We start from the raw sequence: 16,394 nt of genomic DNA, 5'->3' as shown, positions 1-16,394 counted from the left end.
CTGTGGATAGGTGTGTTGCCAATCTAATATTTCTACCATTGTAGGTTACATATCTCTTCTCCCGAGCTGCTTTCAGGATTTTCTCTTTGTCTCTGAGACTCGTAAGTTTTACTATTAGATGTCGGGGTGTTGACCTATTATTATTGATTTTGAGAGGGGTTCTCTGTGCCTCCTGGATTTTGATGCCTGTTTCTTTCTTCACATTAGGGAAGTTCTCTGCTATCATTTGCTCCAATATACCTTCTGCCCCTCTCTCTCCTTCTTCTTCTTCTGGGATCCCAATTATTCTAATGTTGTTTTGTCTTATCGTATCACTTATCTCTCAAATTCTGCCCTCGTGATCCTGTAGTTGTTTATCTTGTTCTCAGCCTCTTTATTTTCCATCATTTGGTCTTCTGTATCACTGATTCTCTCTTCTGCCTCATTTATCCTAGCAGTTAGTGCCCCCATTTTTGATTGCACCTCATCAATAGCCTTTTTGATTTCGACTTGGTTAGATTTTAGTTCTTTTATTTCTCCAGAAAGCGTTTCTCTAATAACTTCCACGCTTTTTTCAAGCCCAGCTAGTATCTTTAAAGTCATGATTCTGAACTCTAGGTCCGACATCATACTAATGTCCGTATTGAGTAGGTCCCTGGCTGATGGTACTACCTCTTGTTCTTTTTGCTGAGGTGATTTTTTTCATCTTGTCATTTTGTCCAGAGGAGAATAGATGAATGAGAGAACAAAATGCTAACAGGTTAACAACGTCCCCAGCAAATATGCTCTATACAAATCAGAAAAGACCTGAAACCAAGGGAAAAGAAACGGAAAGAAAGAAAAAGAGGAAAAAAAAAAGATAAAAACAAAAACAGAACAACACAAAAAAAGCAGAATATGATCAAATATGATCAGGCTAGTGCATAGATCAGTGCCACACACTAGATTTTGGGCGTATTTTGGTCTGTTAGACAAAAGTGCCTCCTAAAATTTTAAAGGAAGAAAGACATATATGTACAAAATAAGGGTTGATACAATGAAGGGATGGAAGATGACTGTAAAGATGAAAATTATAAAAGATTTTATAAAAGGAATTGATAAGTTGTTTGAAAAAAGAAAGAAGAAGATTTAAAAAAAAAAAAAGAAAAAAAGGGAGAGAATGTGATCAGGCAGGAGACTAGAACAAAGCCATACACTAGTGATTTAGGGTATATTTTGATCTGTTAGAAGAAATTGTATCTCAAAATTTTAAAGAGAGAACAACTTATATATATATGCCAAAAATAAGGGTAACTACTATGAAGGGATAAAATATGACTCTAAAAATGAAAAATAAAAAATGTTTTTTTTTAAAAGGGATTGATAAGATGTTGGTTGAAAAAGGGAAAAAGAAAAATTTAAAAAAACAGTTAAAAAAATTAACTTTGATGAACTAATGAATCATGGTAAAAAAAAGCCATGAATTCTATGTGCAGTATTCCCCTAGCGCTGGAGTTCTCCTGTTCTCCTTGATCGGTAAACTTGGTCTTGGCTTGCTGGCTGTTCGTGCTGATCTTCTGGGGGAGGGGCCTGTTGCCATGGTTTCCAAATGTCTTTGCCAGAGGCTGAATTGCCCCGCCCCTGTCGGTCTGGGCTAAGCAAGCTGCTCGGGTTTGCTCTCAGGAGCTTTTGTTCCCTGCAAGCTCTCGGTACAGCTTTGGAGGACCAGGGCGAAAATGGTGGCCTCCCCATCTCCACCCGGAGGAGCCGAGAACTCGGGGCCCCGCTCCTCAGTGCGCCCCCAGAGAAAAGCAGTCACTCCCGTCTCCCTGGTCTCCGGCCGCACTCCGTGCTCACCCGGCCTGTGACCGAGCGTTTCTATCTCTGGCACCCGACCCCGTGTCGAGTCTCCAAACCCAGCAGACCCCTGCAGTGCGTTCCCGGGCCGCTCCTCCCGGGGGAGGAAGGGGAGTCTCCCCGGCTCTGCCGCTTGTTGGGTCCCTGCTGGAGGAGCAGTGGCCCGACTGGGCCGTGGATCACAGTTTATAGCAATCCCGAGCTGAGAGCCCGCGCCTCGGCTCTGTCTCTGCTGCCGGCTTCCCCGCTCCGATACCTGGAAGCTCTGCCGCACTCAGGCACCCCGGGTCTTTCTGTGACCCCAAGGGTCCTGAGACCACCCTGTCCCGGGAGGATTCCACCCCCTGCTTAGCCACTGCAGCGACGTCCCTCAGCGGAGCCAACTTCCAAAAGGTCCGATTTTGTGCTCCACTGCTCTCTCACTTGCCAGAAGCGGCCTGCGGAGGCCCCCTCCCCCGCCATCTATCGCCCCGAATATCGCCTCGGATTCACTTCTCCGCATGTCCTACCTTCCAGTAAGTGGTCGCTTCTCTGTTCAGAGAGTTGTTGCTACTCTCCTCTTCGATCTCCTGTTGAGTTCGTAGGTGTTCAGAATGGTTTGATCCCTATTCAGCTGAATTCCTGGGACCAGACGAAATCTAGGTCTCCTACTCCTCCGCCATCTTGCTCCGCCCCCCCATACCTCTTTTACCTTTTAAATGTGACTGCTAGAAATTTTTTACATATAACTCTCATTTTATTTCTATTGAACAGAACTACACCAGAATATTTCAAGAATACTTCTTCCAAGACTTACAGAAACAATCCTATAAACTACTTATAAAGTAACAATTATTTCTCTTAAATATCTGGCATTAGATGTATCTTAAGGCTAATATATTTTTGAACCCCCCCTTTTCTTTTGCAATAACCACTGCCATTAATTTTTTGAACTCGAAACCAGAACTTCCTCTTATTTTTTCTTAGGTTTTAAAAAATTTATTTTTTAAAAGTTAACGTGCATAAGAGGAAACTGAAAAACACAAGAAGCAAAGAGCAAAGTCATCCATAATCACAAGCAGTTTACAAGTTTGACTTTTAGGTCCCACGTGTGTATCTGCACAAGTAAGCATTTTAATGTAATTAAGATCATACAGTTATGTATCATGCTTTTTTACACACCATTAATATTTACCATTTCAAAATCCTCAAACTATGAGTATTTTGATAACCAAGAATACACTACACCAACTCCATCTGAAAGAAAAAAAATGTAATCCTGCCTTTCTTGGCGACAAAAATTCCATAAAAGACAAAAATGGCAACAGGCCTCTAGATAAAGATATTGGCAGAGTTACAATTATAATACTGCAGTCTCTTAATGTTCAATTAAAACTGAGACATAAAGTAAAAAGAGTACACAATGTATACTGCTTCTAAAAGAATTATCCAATTTATACTATTCAAATATTAGCAAGGAGGTATGTTTCCATTGAAACACTTAAAAGTATTACTATAATACTGCCAAAGAGACACACACACATTAACAGTTATCATTAAAATGTCGATATGAACACATCCGCATACATCTCTCCCTCTATACTTCCTCCTGCCTCTCTGCAGAACTTCCTCTTAACTATTCTGTTGGAATGGGTGGAATTATCTCAACAACACAACTCACAGCAGAGGTATTAAAAGTAAAGAAATAATTTAAAAGGCAATTTATGTCAGGGAGATGGGAATAAAAGCCGAGGTGGGCAACAGAAGTGTGAGAGTAGGGAAAGGGCTAGGGGTTGGGGTTGCGGTCAAAACCTTCTCTGGCTTTACAGTCCCTAATCCTGGCGCTTCAAGCAGATGGCTTTCCCAGATAGCGAGATTCCTGAGAACAATGTGATATGAAGCAACAAAGACTTTTTATTTTCCAAAGGATCCCAGAATGAAGCTACGACCCTGGCAGGATCCGTCTTTACCAACCTCCCCTTCAGTGTCAACTCCAAACGAGTCAGTGCGGGTCACAGCCTTAAAACATTTCCACCAGGCAGCAGCCTGAAGAGCCCATTAAGACACTGGCTCCCAGTGACACCCTCTTAACACTGTCCTGTCTATGTCGCCATAAACCTGAAACAGCAGGTCTGAGCCAGTTCAATTAACTCTGATAATTCTACCAAGACAACAGATTAACACTTGAGTTAGGATCATCTTTTCTTCATACGTTGTAACATGGAAAGGATGCTTTAAAAATACTGTTTATACTTATATATTTATGTAATTGAAAAGTGGATTTAAAACTTGAATGATATATAGCTCATCTAAATATTTCAAAAGGAAAACATACATATTTAATGCAACCTCTATTTTTCTCACGTCACATTTATCAGCTAAATATTTTATACTCTGTGCTGGCTTAATATTTTAATTTTTTTAATGTTTTAATGTTCTCTAAGAATTCCCTTAATATCTCCTTTCAACACTTGTATACGAGCAACGGGGAAAGTAGCAGGTGATTCCTTGCCTTCTAAACAGAAATAACCTTATGTTTTAGTGACTAAACCAATCCTTTTCTATGCATATATAACCATCATTCTATCATTGCATCTAATAATGTCACATTGTTTAACAACTGTACTTTTTAATATAATACATTTTAATATTTGATAGAACATCACCCTAACTCTTTTAGAAAATGCTGCTTAGTACCATTCATTTATTCTTTCATAAAAATTTTAGAATCGCTCTGTCAAGTTCTCAAAATCTAACAGTCAATAAATTATGTGGATAACCATTCAGGAAAAAAACACGTTTAGCCTATCAAATACCATATAATAATAATTTTCAGATCAAATATATAAAAAAGAAATTATAAAGCAGAAAAAATCTTGGCTTAGGTAAAGCTTTATAGTATGATATCAAAGATAGAAACCCTACAGAAAAAATTAAGAGAATTAAGCAATTCTAAATAATTGTTTATAAAACAATTGTATTTCCATTAAAACTATTAGGCAAAAATTAATTAAGAGAATTAAGTAATTCTAAATAATTGTTTATAAAACAATTGTGTTTCCATTAAAACTATTAGGCAAAAATTAAGGTAAACTAGGAAACACCTAGAATTGCAACAAAACAGCAAAGGGTTAATAATATAGTTAATGTAGGAAGAGCTATTTCAAAAGTAAAATATAAATATCCTAGAAAAAAAGTGAGTAAAAGACACAATTTATAAAAAATTAAAATGTCTGCAAGTAGATGAAAAAAATGACACAACCTAATTCATAATTAAAGAAATGCACATTAAAACAAATAATTATAACCATATTTTTCACCTATCAGATCAACAAAGACAAGCCTAAAAGTAGGGGAAATTAAAAAAAATAATAGTGCCCAATATTGGCAAAGTGTGAGGAAATGGACAATCCCAAATACTGCTGGTGAAAGTCTGGATCAACATAACTTTGGAGAGTACTTTGCAATATATATTAAAATCTTTAAGAATGTTCAACTACACTGGTACAGCAATTTCACTTCTAGGGCCATTTCCTAAGAATATAAATGGACACATACTCCTAGATGTTTATATAAAGACATTCACCCAAGCACTATTTGCAAGAGTAAAAAAGTCAAAAACTAAATGTTCTATAATAAGGGATTCAATACATAAATTATGGTACATTTATGGACTGGACTTCTATGCAATCATTATGACTACACATTGGTTGATTTGTCATATTTAAAAAGGAAAATTTTAATCATGAAACTCAAATAAAATATTGTATTATAAAGTGCTTAGTGCATCTAAATAATAAGAAAATATTAAATGGCATAAAGAGAGAAATTGACAGTAATATATTTAATAGTAGTGGACTTGAACACCCTATTTACATCAATGAATAGATCATCCAGACAGAAAATCAATAAGGAAACACTGGCCTTAAATGACACATTAGACCAGATGGATTTAACAGATATAAACAAAACATGTCATCCAAAAACTGCAAAATACACACTCTTCTCAAGTGCACATGGAACATTCTTCGCGACAGATCACGTTAGGCCACAAAACAAACCACAATAAATTCAGCAAGACTGAAATCATATCAAGCATCTTTTCTGACCACAACAATATGAAAAGAGAAATTGATTACAAGAAGAAAACTGGAAAAAACACAAACACATGGAGACTAAACAACATGTTACAAACAACCAAGAGGTCAACAAAAAAAATCAAAAAGGAAAAAAATACCCTGAGACAAATGAAAATGGAAACACAATGCCACAAAAGTAGTTCTAAGAGGGAAGCTCATAAAGACAGAGGCCTACATCAAGAAACAAGAAAAATCTCAAATGAACAATCTAACTTTACACATAAAGGAAATACGAAAAGAAGAACAAAGCCTAAAGTTAGTAGAAGGAACAGATAATAAATAAATAAATAAATAAATAAATAAATAAATAAATAAATAAATAAAACAGAGACTTACAAAAATAGAAAAAAATTAAAAAATGAAACTAAAAACTGGTCCTTTTGAAAGGATGAAGAAAACTGATAAATCTCTAGCCAGATAGATAAGAAAAAAAAGAGAGAAGAAACAAGAGAAGTTACAACTGACACCACAGAAATACAAAGGATCATAAAAGGCTACCACAAATAATTATATGCCAACAAACTGGAAAACCTTTAATGGATAAATTCCTAGAAACACACACCTTTCCAAGATTAAATCACACAGAAACAGAAAATCTGAATCAACCAATAACAAGTAATGAAACTGAATCAGTAATTTTAAAACTCCCAAAATACAAAATACAAAAATACAAAAATTTTAAAACTCCCAAAATACAAAGTAATGAAACTGAATCAGTAATTTTAAAACTCCCAAAATACAAAAGACAGCTTTACAGGTGAATTCTATAAAACATTTAAAGAAGAGTTAGTACCGGGGCGCCTGGGTGGCTCAGTCAGTTAAGCATCTGACTTTGGCTCAGGTTGTGATCCTGGGGTCCTGGGATCAAGCCCCAAGTCAGGCTCTGCACACAGCAGGGAGTCTGCTTGTCCCTCTCCATCTCCCTCTGTCCTTGTCCCCGCTCATGCTCTCTCTCAAATAAATAAAATCTTTAAAAAATGGGAGGAAGGTGCCTGGTTAGCTCACTCGGTTAAGCATCTGCCTTCAGCTCAGGTCACAATCCCAGAGTCCTGGGATCAAGCCCCATGTCGGGCTTCCTGCTCAGCGGAGACTGCTTCTCCCTCTCCCTCTGCCTGCCGCTCTGCCTACTTGTGCTCTCTATCTCTCTGTCAAATAAATAAATAAAATCTTAAAAAAAAAAAAAAGTTAGTACCTATCCTTCTCAAATTATTCTAAAATACAGAAGAGTAAGGAAAGCTTCCAAACTCATGAGGCCAGCATTACCCCAATATCAAAACCAAAGACACCACAAAAAAGAAAATTATAAGCTAATATCCCTGATGAACACAGATGTGAAAAATCCTCAAAAGAATATTAGCAAACTGAATTCAACAATACATTAAAAGGATCATGATCAAGTAGGATTTATTCCAGGAATATAAGTATGGTTCAACACCTGCAAATCAATCAATGTGATACACCACAAAATGAAAGATAAAAATCATATGATCATCTCCATACTTGCAGAAAAAACATCTGACAATTCATCATCCATCATGATAAAAACTCTTAACAAAGTGGATATAGAGGGAATATACTTCAACATAATAAAGGCCACAAATGACAAATCCACAGCTAACTTCATACTCAACAAGCTGATAGCTTTTCCTCAAGATCAGGAATAAGACAAGGATGCCCACGCTCACCAGTTTTATTCAACAAGTATTGGAAGTCCTGGCCACAGCAATTAGGCAATAAAAAGAAAGAAAAGGGTATCAATATTGGAAAGGAAAAAGTAAAACCATCAAAATTTGCAGATGGCATACCATATAGAAAGCCCTAAGACTACAGAAAAAACTGTTAGAACTAATAAATGAATTCAGTAAAGCAGCAGGATACAAAATTAACATACTAACATATTAGTGTATTTCTGTACACTAATAATGAGCTATCAGAAAATTGCAATTACAAAATAATTGCAATTACATTTACATCAAAAAGAATAAAACACCTAGGAATAAATTTAACCAAGGAGGTGAAAGATTTGTCCACTGAAAACCATAAGATATTGACGAAAGAAATTGAAGACAACACAAATAAATAGATATTCCATGCTTATGAACTGGAAGAATTAATAGTTAAAATGCCTATACTACCCAAAGCAATCTACAAATTCAGTGCAATCCCCATCAAAATATCAGTGGCATTTTCCATAGAACTATAACAAAGAATCCTAATGTTTGAATGGAAGTACAAAAGATCCCAAGTTGCCAAAGCAATACTGAGAAGGAACAAAGCTGGAGGTATCGTGCCCCCTAATTTCAAACTATACCACAAAGCAGGCGCCTGGGTGGCTCAGTTGGTTAAGCGACTGCCTTCGACTCAGGTCATGATCCTGGAGTCCCGGGATCGAGTCCCACATCGGGCTCCCTGCTCAGCGGGGAGTCTGCTTCTCCCTCTGACCCTCTTCCCTCTCATGCTCTCTCTCATTCTCTCTCTCTCAAATAAATAAATAAAATCTTAAAAAAAAAAAAAACTATACCACAAAGCTATAGTAATTAACACAGTGTGGTACTGGTATGAAAACAGACACATATATTAATGGACTAGAATGGAGACCAGAAATAAGCCCACACTTATATCATCAATTAATCTATAACAAAGAGACAAGAATAAACAATGGGGAAAAAGAGTCTCTTCAATAAATGATGGGAAAACTAGACAGCTACATGCAAAAGAGTATTAGGTCACTACCTTACACTATATACAAAATTCAAAATGGATTGATGACTTGAACATAAGAACTGAAACCATAAGACTCCTAGAAGAAAACACAGGCAGTAAGCTCTTTGACATCAGTCATAGCAGTATTTTTTTGGACCAGTATCCTGTGGGAAGGGCAACAAAAGTTAAAATAAACAAACAGAATTATATCAAACTGAAAAGGTTTTGCATGATAAAAGAAACTGTAAACAAAACAAAAAGGCAATCTACTGAATGGGAAAAGATTCCTGCAAGTCATACATCTGATAAGGGGTTAAAATCCAAAACATATAAAGAACGTACACAAATTAATATTAAAAAAACCAAACCTGATTTAAAAATGGGCAGAAGACATGAACATTTTTCCAAAGACATACAGATGGCCAACAGACACATGAAAAGATGCTCAGCATCACTCATCAGGGAGATGCAAATCAGAACCACAATGACATACCACCTCATACCAGTCAAAATGGCCAGTATCAAAAAGACAAAATAGCAAAAGTATTGGTGAGGATGTGGAGAAAAGGGAGATCTTATACAATGTTGGTGGGGTTGTAAATTGGTGCAGCCACTATAGAAAACAGTCTGGAGGCTCCTCAAAAAATTAAAAATAGAACTATCATATGATGCAGTAATCCCACTTCTGGGTATTTATCTGAAGAAAACAAAAATACCAACTCAAAGAGATATCCACACCCCTGTGTTCACTGCCTCATTGCTTAAAATAGCCAAAATATAGAAACAACCCAAGTGTCCATTAATAGATAAATGGATAAAGAAGATGTGTGTATGGGTGCCAGTGTGTGTTTGTATTCGATTATAATGGACTATTACTCTGTCATAAAAAAAATAATGAAATCTTGCCACTTGTGACAACATGGATGGACCTAGAAGGCATTATACTTAGTGAAATAGGTCAGACAGAGAAAGACAAATACTGTATGACTTCACCTATATGTTGAATCTAGAAACCGAACATATTCCCCCCCAAACACACGAGTGTTTTTCTAGTAAATGTACATGACTACAATGTACACTACATAGAAGCATAGAAAAAGTTGGAAGAAATTTACACCAAAATGTTAATCATGATAGATCTCTAAACTATGGAATTATGGGTGATTTTATTTAATTCCTGTCTCACTGACATTTTCTCATTTTTCTAAAATGAACATGTATTCTATAACTTTAATAGCTGATGAAAAGAACTTGAACAAACAAGGACTCAAAGACTGAGAAGTTATTGTGAAGTCCACTTGCAGATGTTAAAAAATACATAAGAAAAAAGTTGCTATCAAGTTTTTAAAAACTGGGGGAAGTGTGGATGTTGATCCCCATTTATCCAATCTCCCAGATTTTCTCCCTTGACTGTTCAGTGGTGACTCACAGATCACCAAAATATAACATGTCAACCTTGACTGGATTCCAATTTGAACATTCAACTGTACAAAGACATAATTTTAGAACAACTGGGGAAGTCTGAACAGACTGAATATTAAATTATGTTAATAAATTATTTATTCTGTTACAATTTTTTGAAGTCCTTATCTGTTGGGAAACATGACAATTTCTGTGATTTGCTTTGTAATATTCCAGCCAAAGGTAAAAAGTGGGGAAGGATGAAACAAGACTGGCAAAATGAGTTTGTTTGGTACAGTCTTTAGCTTTGCAAGTAGAACAAGTTCTAGAGCTCGGTTACACAACAACATGCACAGAGTTAACATTAATATACTCTTTAAAATGGTTAAGATGGTAAATTTTAATGTGTTTTCTACCACAATAAAAAAAAAAAAAAAGCCCTAGCAAAATGATGGTAACTATTAATGCTGGGTAACAGCTATCCAGAAATTTATTTAAAAGTTAGTTTTTTTAAATGATGATCATACAGCACTGCCACATACTGAATCACAGAAAGATTTAGTTTTGTTTAGTTTGCTTAGGGGGAAAGAGAAATATAGTATCAGTAATATTTTTTGAGTTAAGCAGGGAGAGTAGTTTTAAACAAACTATCAGGAGAACAATTCAAATACCCTTAGTAGGGAAAACAAATGTTGGCTTTTTAAAGGCTTCTTATTCTGGCCTAGCTGAATTATGGTAAACAAAAATCTCACTTTTACTAGCAATGAAGTTTAATCATGCAAAGTAATCACAATAGTAATTTGAAAAAAGGATTTGCATCAATAATAAGCACACTCCACAGATGAGTAATTGAAAACTAAAAAGTAGGACTTGATTTTCTTTTTTCCCCAATCTGAAGGCTACAATTAGAGTATAACAATATCTTATAGCTATTTATGTTTGCACAGTGCTTTAGCATTCAGATGAAAAAAAACTGTGGTCTAGACATCCAGGATTTTATTGGCCCACTCTGACTGCATAGCTTGCTGCAGCCTAGTAAATAATTTTCTTCCTTGAAGTCACTGTGGGCCCCCCTGCAATCCTGAGTGGAGTCACTCACAGCAGAGCCATTCACGGTACTTTACTGGCCAGCTGATATTTCAGGAGAATGATTACAAGCCAAAACATTACTGAGAGTTAAAGCAGCAAATAATACAGATTGGTTTTTTCTTTTTTAATTTTTAGAGCTTCCCTTCAGCTCTTTCAACTTATCGAGTAATTCCCTCATTCTAGAAAACTGAGATAACTACTAACCTTGACAGATTATCATGATATTAAACAGACAACACAGAACCACATATTCTAGATAACTGAAATCTGGAAGAAGCACTGAGACTGTGTCTAGCACAGAATAGATGGTCACAAATATTTATTCCCCTGTGTTCATTTCCTTTTATGTTCTTGGTTTTTAATGGAAAAAGCAAACATAGTATGTTCTAAGAAGAAATATCCCTAAATTAGATATTTTTTGGTTCTGCTTAAGTCACTAGTTCTTCATTTAAAAAAAGATTTTTTTTAAATTTTATTATGTTATGTTAGTCACCATACAATACATCATTAGTTTTTGATGTAGTGATCCACGATTCATTGTTTTCGTATAACACCCAGTGCTCCATGCAGTACGTGCCCTCTTTAATACCCATCACTGGGCTAACCCATCACCACACCCCCCACCCCTCTAAAACCCTCAGATTGTTTTTCAGAGTCCACAGTCTCTCTTGGTTCATCTCTCACTCAGATTTCCGCCCCCCCTTCCTCTTGCCCTTCCTTCTCCTAATGTCCTCCATGCTATTCCTTATGTGCCACAAATAAGTGAAACCATATGATAATTGACTTTCTCTGCTTGACTTATTTCACTTAGCATAATCTCCTCCAGTCCCATCCATGTTGATGTACAAGTTGGGTATTCATCCTTTCTGAAGGCTGAGTAATATTCCATTGTATATATGGACCACATCTTCTTTATCCATTCATCTGTTGAAGGGCATCTCGGCTCTTTCCACAGTTTGGCTATTGCGGACATTGCTGCTATGAACATTGGGGTGCATATGGCCCTTCTTTTCACTACATCTGTGTCTTTGGGGTAAATACCCAGGAGTGCAATTGCTGGGTCATAGGGTAGCTCTGTTTTTAATTTTCTGAGGCACCTCCACACTGTTTTCCAGAGTGGCTGTACCAACTTGCATTCCCACCAACAGTTTAAGAGGGTTCCCCTTTCTCCACAACCTCTCCAACATTTGTTGTTTCTTTCCCTGTCCATTTTTGCCATTCTAACTGGTGTAAGGTGGTATCTCAATGTGGTTTTGATTTGAATTTCCCTGATGGCTGATGATGATGAACATTTTTTCATGTGTCTGTTAGCCATTTGAATGTCTTCTTCGAGAAGTGTCTGTTATGTCTTATGCCCATTTTTTGAATTATTTGTTTTTTGGGTATTGAGTTTGAGAAGTTCTTTATAGATCTTGGATACCAGCCCTTTATCTGTAGTGTCATTTGCAAATATCTTCTCCCATTCTTTAACTAGAGTTCTAAAAAGTGTTTCTGTTACCACAAAGATACTGCTTTTAGTCAGTACGCTTATCAATGCAATGTGAATCTCTTGGTAGCTGTAGGCCAACAGGTAGCCGGGCTGAAGCTCCCTGGCTGAGGCATCTGGGCCAAGGTACCCCAGTTACTAGAAATGGAGCAAGACACAGAAGTGGAGCCAAGGCAAAAGCCAGAAACAGCCAGACTAGTAAGCCAGAGACCCAAAGAAATGGAAAGGGAGACAAAGAAAGAACCGAGGTAGAAAGAGAGAGTAGGGGAGGGACAGAAGGGCAGAAAAAGGGAAGACCAAGACCAGGAGAGTGACATGAGTGTGAGGGTGGAGTGAGCAAGACAGAGAGGGCAAGAGAGAGCATGAGAGAGGAGCGAGCAAGCAAAAGAGCATGTGGCACGAAGACATGTGTGGACATGAGTGTGGACATGAGTGAGCAAACGGGGACTACATTAAGCTAGTGCCAATGCCATCAAGACTTCTCCACCTCTCATTATTTTAAAATGGCTTAAACCAACCTGAATTATCTCTGATTGTTCAGCCAAAGCCTTCCTCTGTGCCTCCAGAGAAGACACCTGTTGCTGATAAATCAAGCGTTGCTTCTCCCAGTCCAGTGATTTCTGACGAAATTCCTGAAGAGGCAATTAAGGTACTTAACTTGTAAGTGCTTACCCTTGCAGTCCCTGCTTCCCAGATTCACTTTTAATTTTTTCCCCTCCTCCCTGGGTACACACGCACCTTTCTCCCCAGCAGGAGCCCCATTACTCACTTAGCTGACAGAATTGTAGAGCAATACTAAATTCCTGACATACTGTGCCTCTGGATATCTGTCTTCCTAAATTTAACACACTAATAGTGAAGAGTATGAAACACAGATGCTAAACCCTAGGTTCGTGATTATTTTCATAGATTTGCTGCCACCTAAAGGTTGTTATCATTGTTAGTGATTTTTCAGAAAACTGATCTTAAGAGAACTAAAATCTCAAAATATGATTATGGGGAGATCCCACTATCCAAATTCTTGATATCCAAACCCAGAAATTGAACAGATCAAATAAATTTTCAGATGAGTCCTTGGGTAGCCCAATTCTTACTTCTAGTATCTGAAATTCAGGAATGAAATAGATTCAGATAATATAATACCCTTTGATATCCAAATTTTTACTATCTCAACAGAAGAACTGCAAAGACTTGAATTACAAGGAGGTATCTGTACTAAATTCTAACATATTTGTAACCCAAAGCCAAACAGTCAAAATTAATGATGGATCACTTCCAGTTGATAAGAAAATGAGCCCAATATTTATGACAATGGGGCAAATCAAAGGGATTTCTATCGCAGTCCTCCAGGATCCTCAACTCCAGCAGTCTCAAACTAGTTTGGGATAATCACTGTTAACCAGCTTTCTGAAAGTCACTCACTCATTCATTCTCCAAAAATGCCAGGAACTGTTCTAAGTGGTGAGGCTACCATAGTTAACAAAACAAAAAGTCAAGCCCAACTCAATGGGCAATAGGCAACACATTCATTGTATAATACATTAGATGATCATACCTGTTTTGGAGAAAATGGAGCATGGAGTGCACAGAGATGGGGGTTGCAATTTTAAAAAGGGGTGGCATTTAAGTAAACTCCCAAGGAAATGGGGATGAAATTATACTATTCTGGGAAGGAAAAGGGAAGTACAAAGCCTTGAAGTGGAAGCATCCTGGTACATTTAAGGGTAAGCAAGGAGGCTGGTGTGGCTCAAATGGAGTAAAGGGAAAAGCAGGTAAAGAAAGGTCAGTTAACAAGGAGTGAGACTATGTAGGTCATCAGGATAACTTTGGCTTTTAAGAGAAGGTACTGAAAGGTTTTTGTAAAGGAGAGAACATGCTTTGACTTACAAGAGAATCATTCCAGCTGCTGTGTGGAGAAAAGAGAAGTCGAGGGTCACGCTAAGGCTTTCAGCTTGAAAAGTTGAGGAATGGGGTTGCCATTAAACAGGAATGGTGTTGGGAGATGGGGAAGAGGAAACCAGGAAGTTTACTTTGGACATGTCAAGTTTGACACGGGTTTAGACATCAAGGTGGAGCTGTGAAACAGCTGAAACAGGCAGTTGGAAATTATTGTATAGCAAAAAGGACAAATCAAGACTGGATATATGAATGTGGGAATTATCGACATATATACAGTGCTAAAACCTATGAGACTGAATGATATCACTAAGGGATTGAGCATAGATACAAAAAAAGAAGAGGTCCAATGATACAACCCCCAGGGTACTCCAATGTTAAAAGGTTGGGGAGCAAAAGAGATTGAGAAGGAATAGCTAACAAGGTAGGAGAAAGCCCAGGAAAGCGTGGTTGTTCTCTAAGTCATCTCTAAGTCAAATCAATAAAGTGTTTTAAGGTGGAACTCATTGGTGACCTACATGTAAATAGCTTCCAGAGAGTGACGGGGCAAAACCTTTATTGAGTGGATGCAAGAAAATGGACAAAAAGAAACTGGAGACAGGTATAGATGCCTAAAGCAGTTTAGTTATAAAATGAAGGGGAAAAAAATGGGGCAGCATCCAGAGGAAGAGAAAGGTCAAGAGAGGATATTTAAGAGGGAAGAAATCTGGATGGTGGTGGAAAACATCCAGTAGGGAGGAAGGGAGGAAGCAGAAAAGAGAAGAATGGCTGGAGCCATGTCTTGGGTAGGGGCTGGGGAGAGTATGGACAGTTCCACCAGCAGGAAGGCAGAGTATATGGACAGAGATGCACATAGTTGGGCAGACCCAGTGTTGGAAGTCTGTGAAAATTCTCTTCTTTATTGCTTCCATTTTCTCAATGAAATGGAAAGCAAGATCATCACCCAATGGTGAGAATGTGGGGGAAAGTGTTGAAAGTTTGAGAAAAGAGAAAGTATAAAACAGTCATTATGGAAAGTAGCAAAGTGAGGGGAAATGTAGTATGATTCTAGGAAGCATGAGGAACTCTTTGAGGTAAGTGACCATGAATTTAAAATGAGGCCAATCAGCATGACTATGTTTTTCTCCAGCCATGTTCTGTTAAACATGGCAAGTAGAGAGCGGGCAGAAAGCTGGATTTAACTAGAGTTATGGTTTTGCCAAGCAAATATGATGAAGGAAGAAAGGGACACAAGAGTTGAAGGGGAATGTAAGGAATGTAACCATGGAATTTAAGCTGTGTAAGGACTGATGCATGAGGACATGAGGTAGCTCTCCAGCAGTGAAAAGGTGTCAGAATTCAACCACTTGGGGATGGGGTCAAGTGATTATTGACAGTCAAGAGATTATTGAGACTAAAGGGAATGAGCTAAAAAGAGAAGGATGGTAGTTAAAGAATGAGATGATTAAAAATGTGATTCCAGGAAAGTTGTAAGTTTGGTAATGACGACACCCAAGGAATGGCAGTGGGAATGGGTAGATGAGACAAGGAGGAGATCAAGATGTCCATGGAGGAAAGAACACCTAGGAATTCAAAGAGCAGGGTATTATAAGCATCATCCCTGTGGATACTGAAATCCTCAAGAATTATGACAAGTATAACACTGGAGAGAGTGACAATGCCCTGGGAGCTGAAACCTCTGGGCCAGGAAGTAACTCGGGGATCAGAAGATGGCTACTTTGGTTGTATGTATACTGGCTGGGGGTACAGGCTGATGACATGAAAATCAAAGATGAGGTTTTGAGGTAGAAATAAAAGAGAATGATAATGAGCGGTAAGAGGAAGATGCGGGGTTTGGGAGAAAAAAGCACAGATGTCACAGAAGATGGCTGGAGAGAAAGCAGTAG

General features: G+C 37.7%; 1 protein-coding gene across 7 annotated transcripts in view; it reads right to left on the bottom strand.

Annotated features, from left to right (window-relative positions):
* CEP63 (centrosomal protein 63) overlaps positions 1 to 16,394 on the bottom strand; it is a 63,794-nt gene that overhangs the window by 26,376 nt on the left and 21,024 nt on the right. For 6 of the 7 annotated variants that reach the window (XM_027583689.2, XM_027583687.2, XM_027583686.2 and 3 more), the window contains exon 6: positions 13,131 to 13,244. The exons of the other annotated variant lie outside the window; for it this stretch is intronic. In XM_027583689.2, the coding sequence (XP_027439490.1) occupies positions 13,131 to 13,244 (114 nt within the window). The remainder of the gene's footprint in view (positions 1 to 13,130; positions 13,245 to 16,394) is intronic. 7 annotated transcript variants of the gene reach the window in all.

Source organism: Zalophus californianus, chromosome 1, assembly GCF_009762305.2.
Source record: "Zalophus californianus isolate mZalCal1 chromosome 1, mZalCal1.pri.v2, whole genome shotgun sequence".
Classification (NCBI taxonomy): domain Eukaryota; kingdom Metazoa; phylum Chordata; class Mammalia; order Carnivora; family Otariidae; genus Zalophus; species Zalophus californianus.
This window is presented reverse-complemented; position numbering and strand designations above follow the sequence as displayed.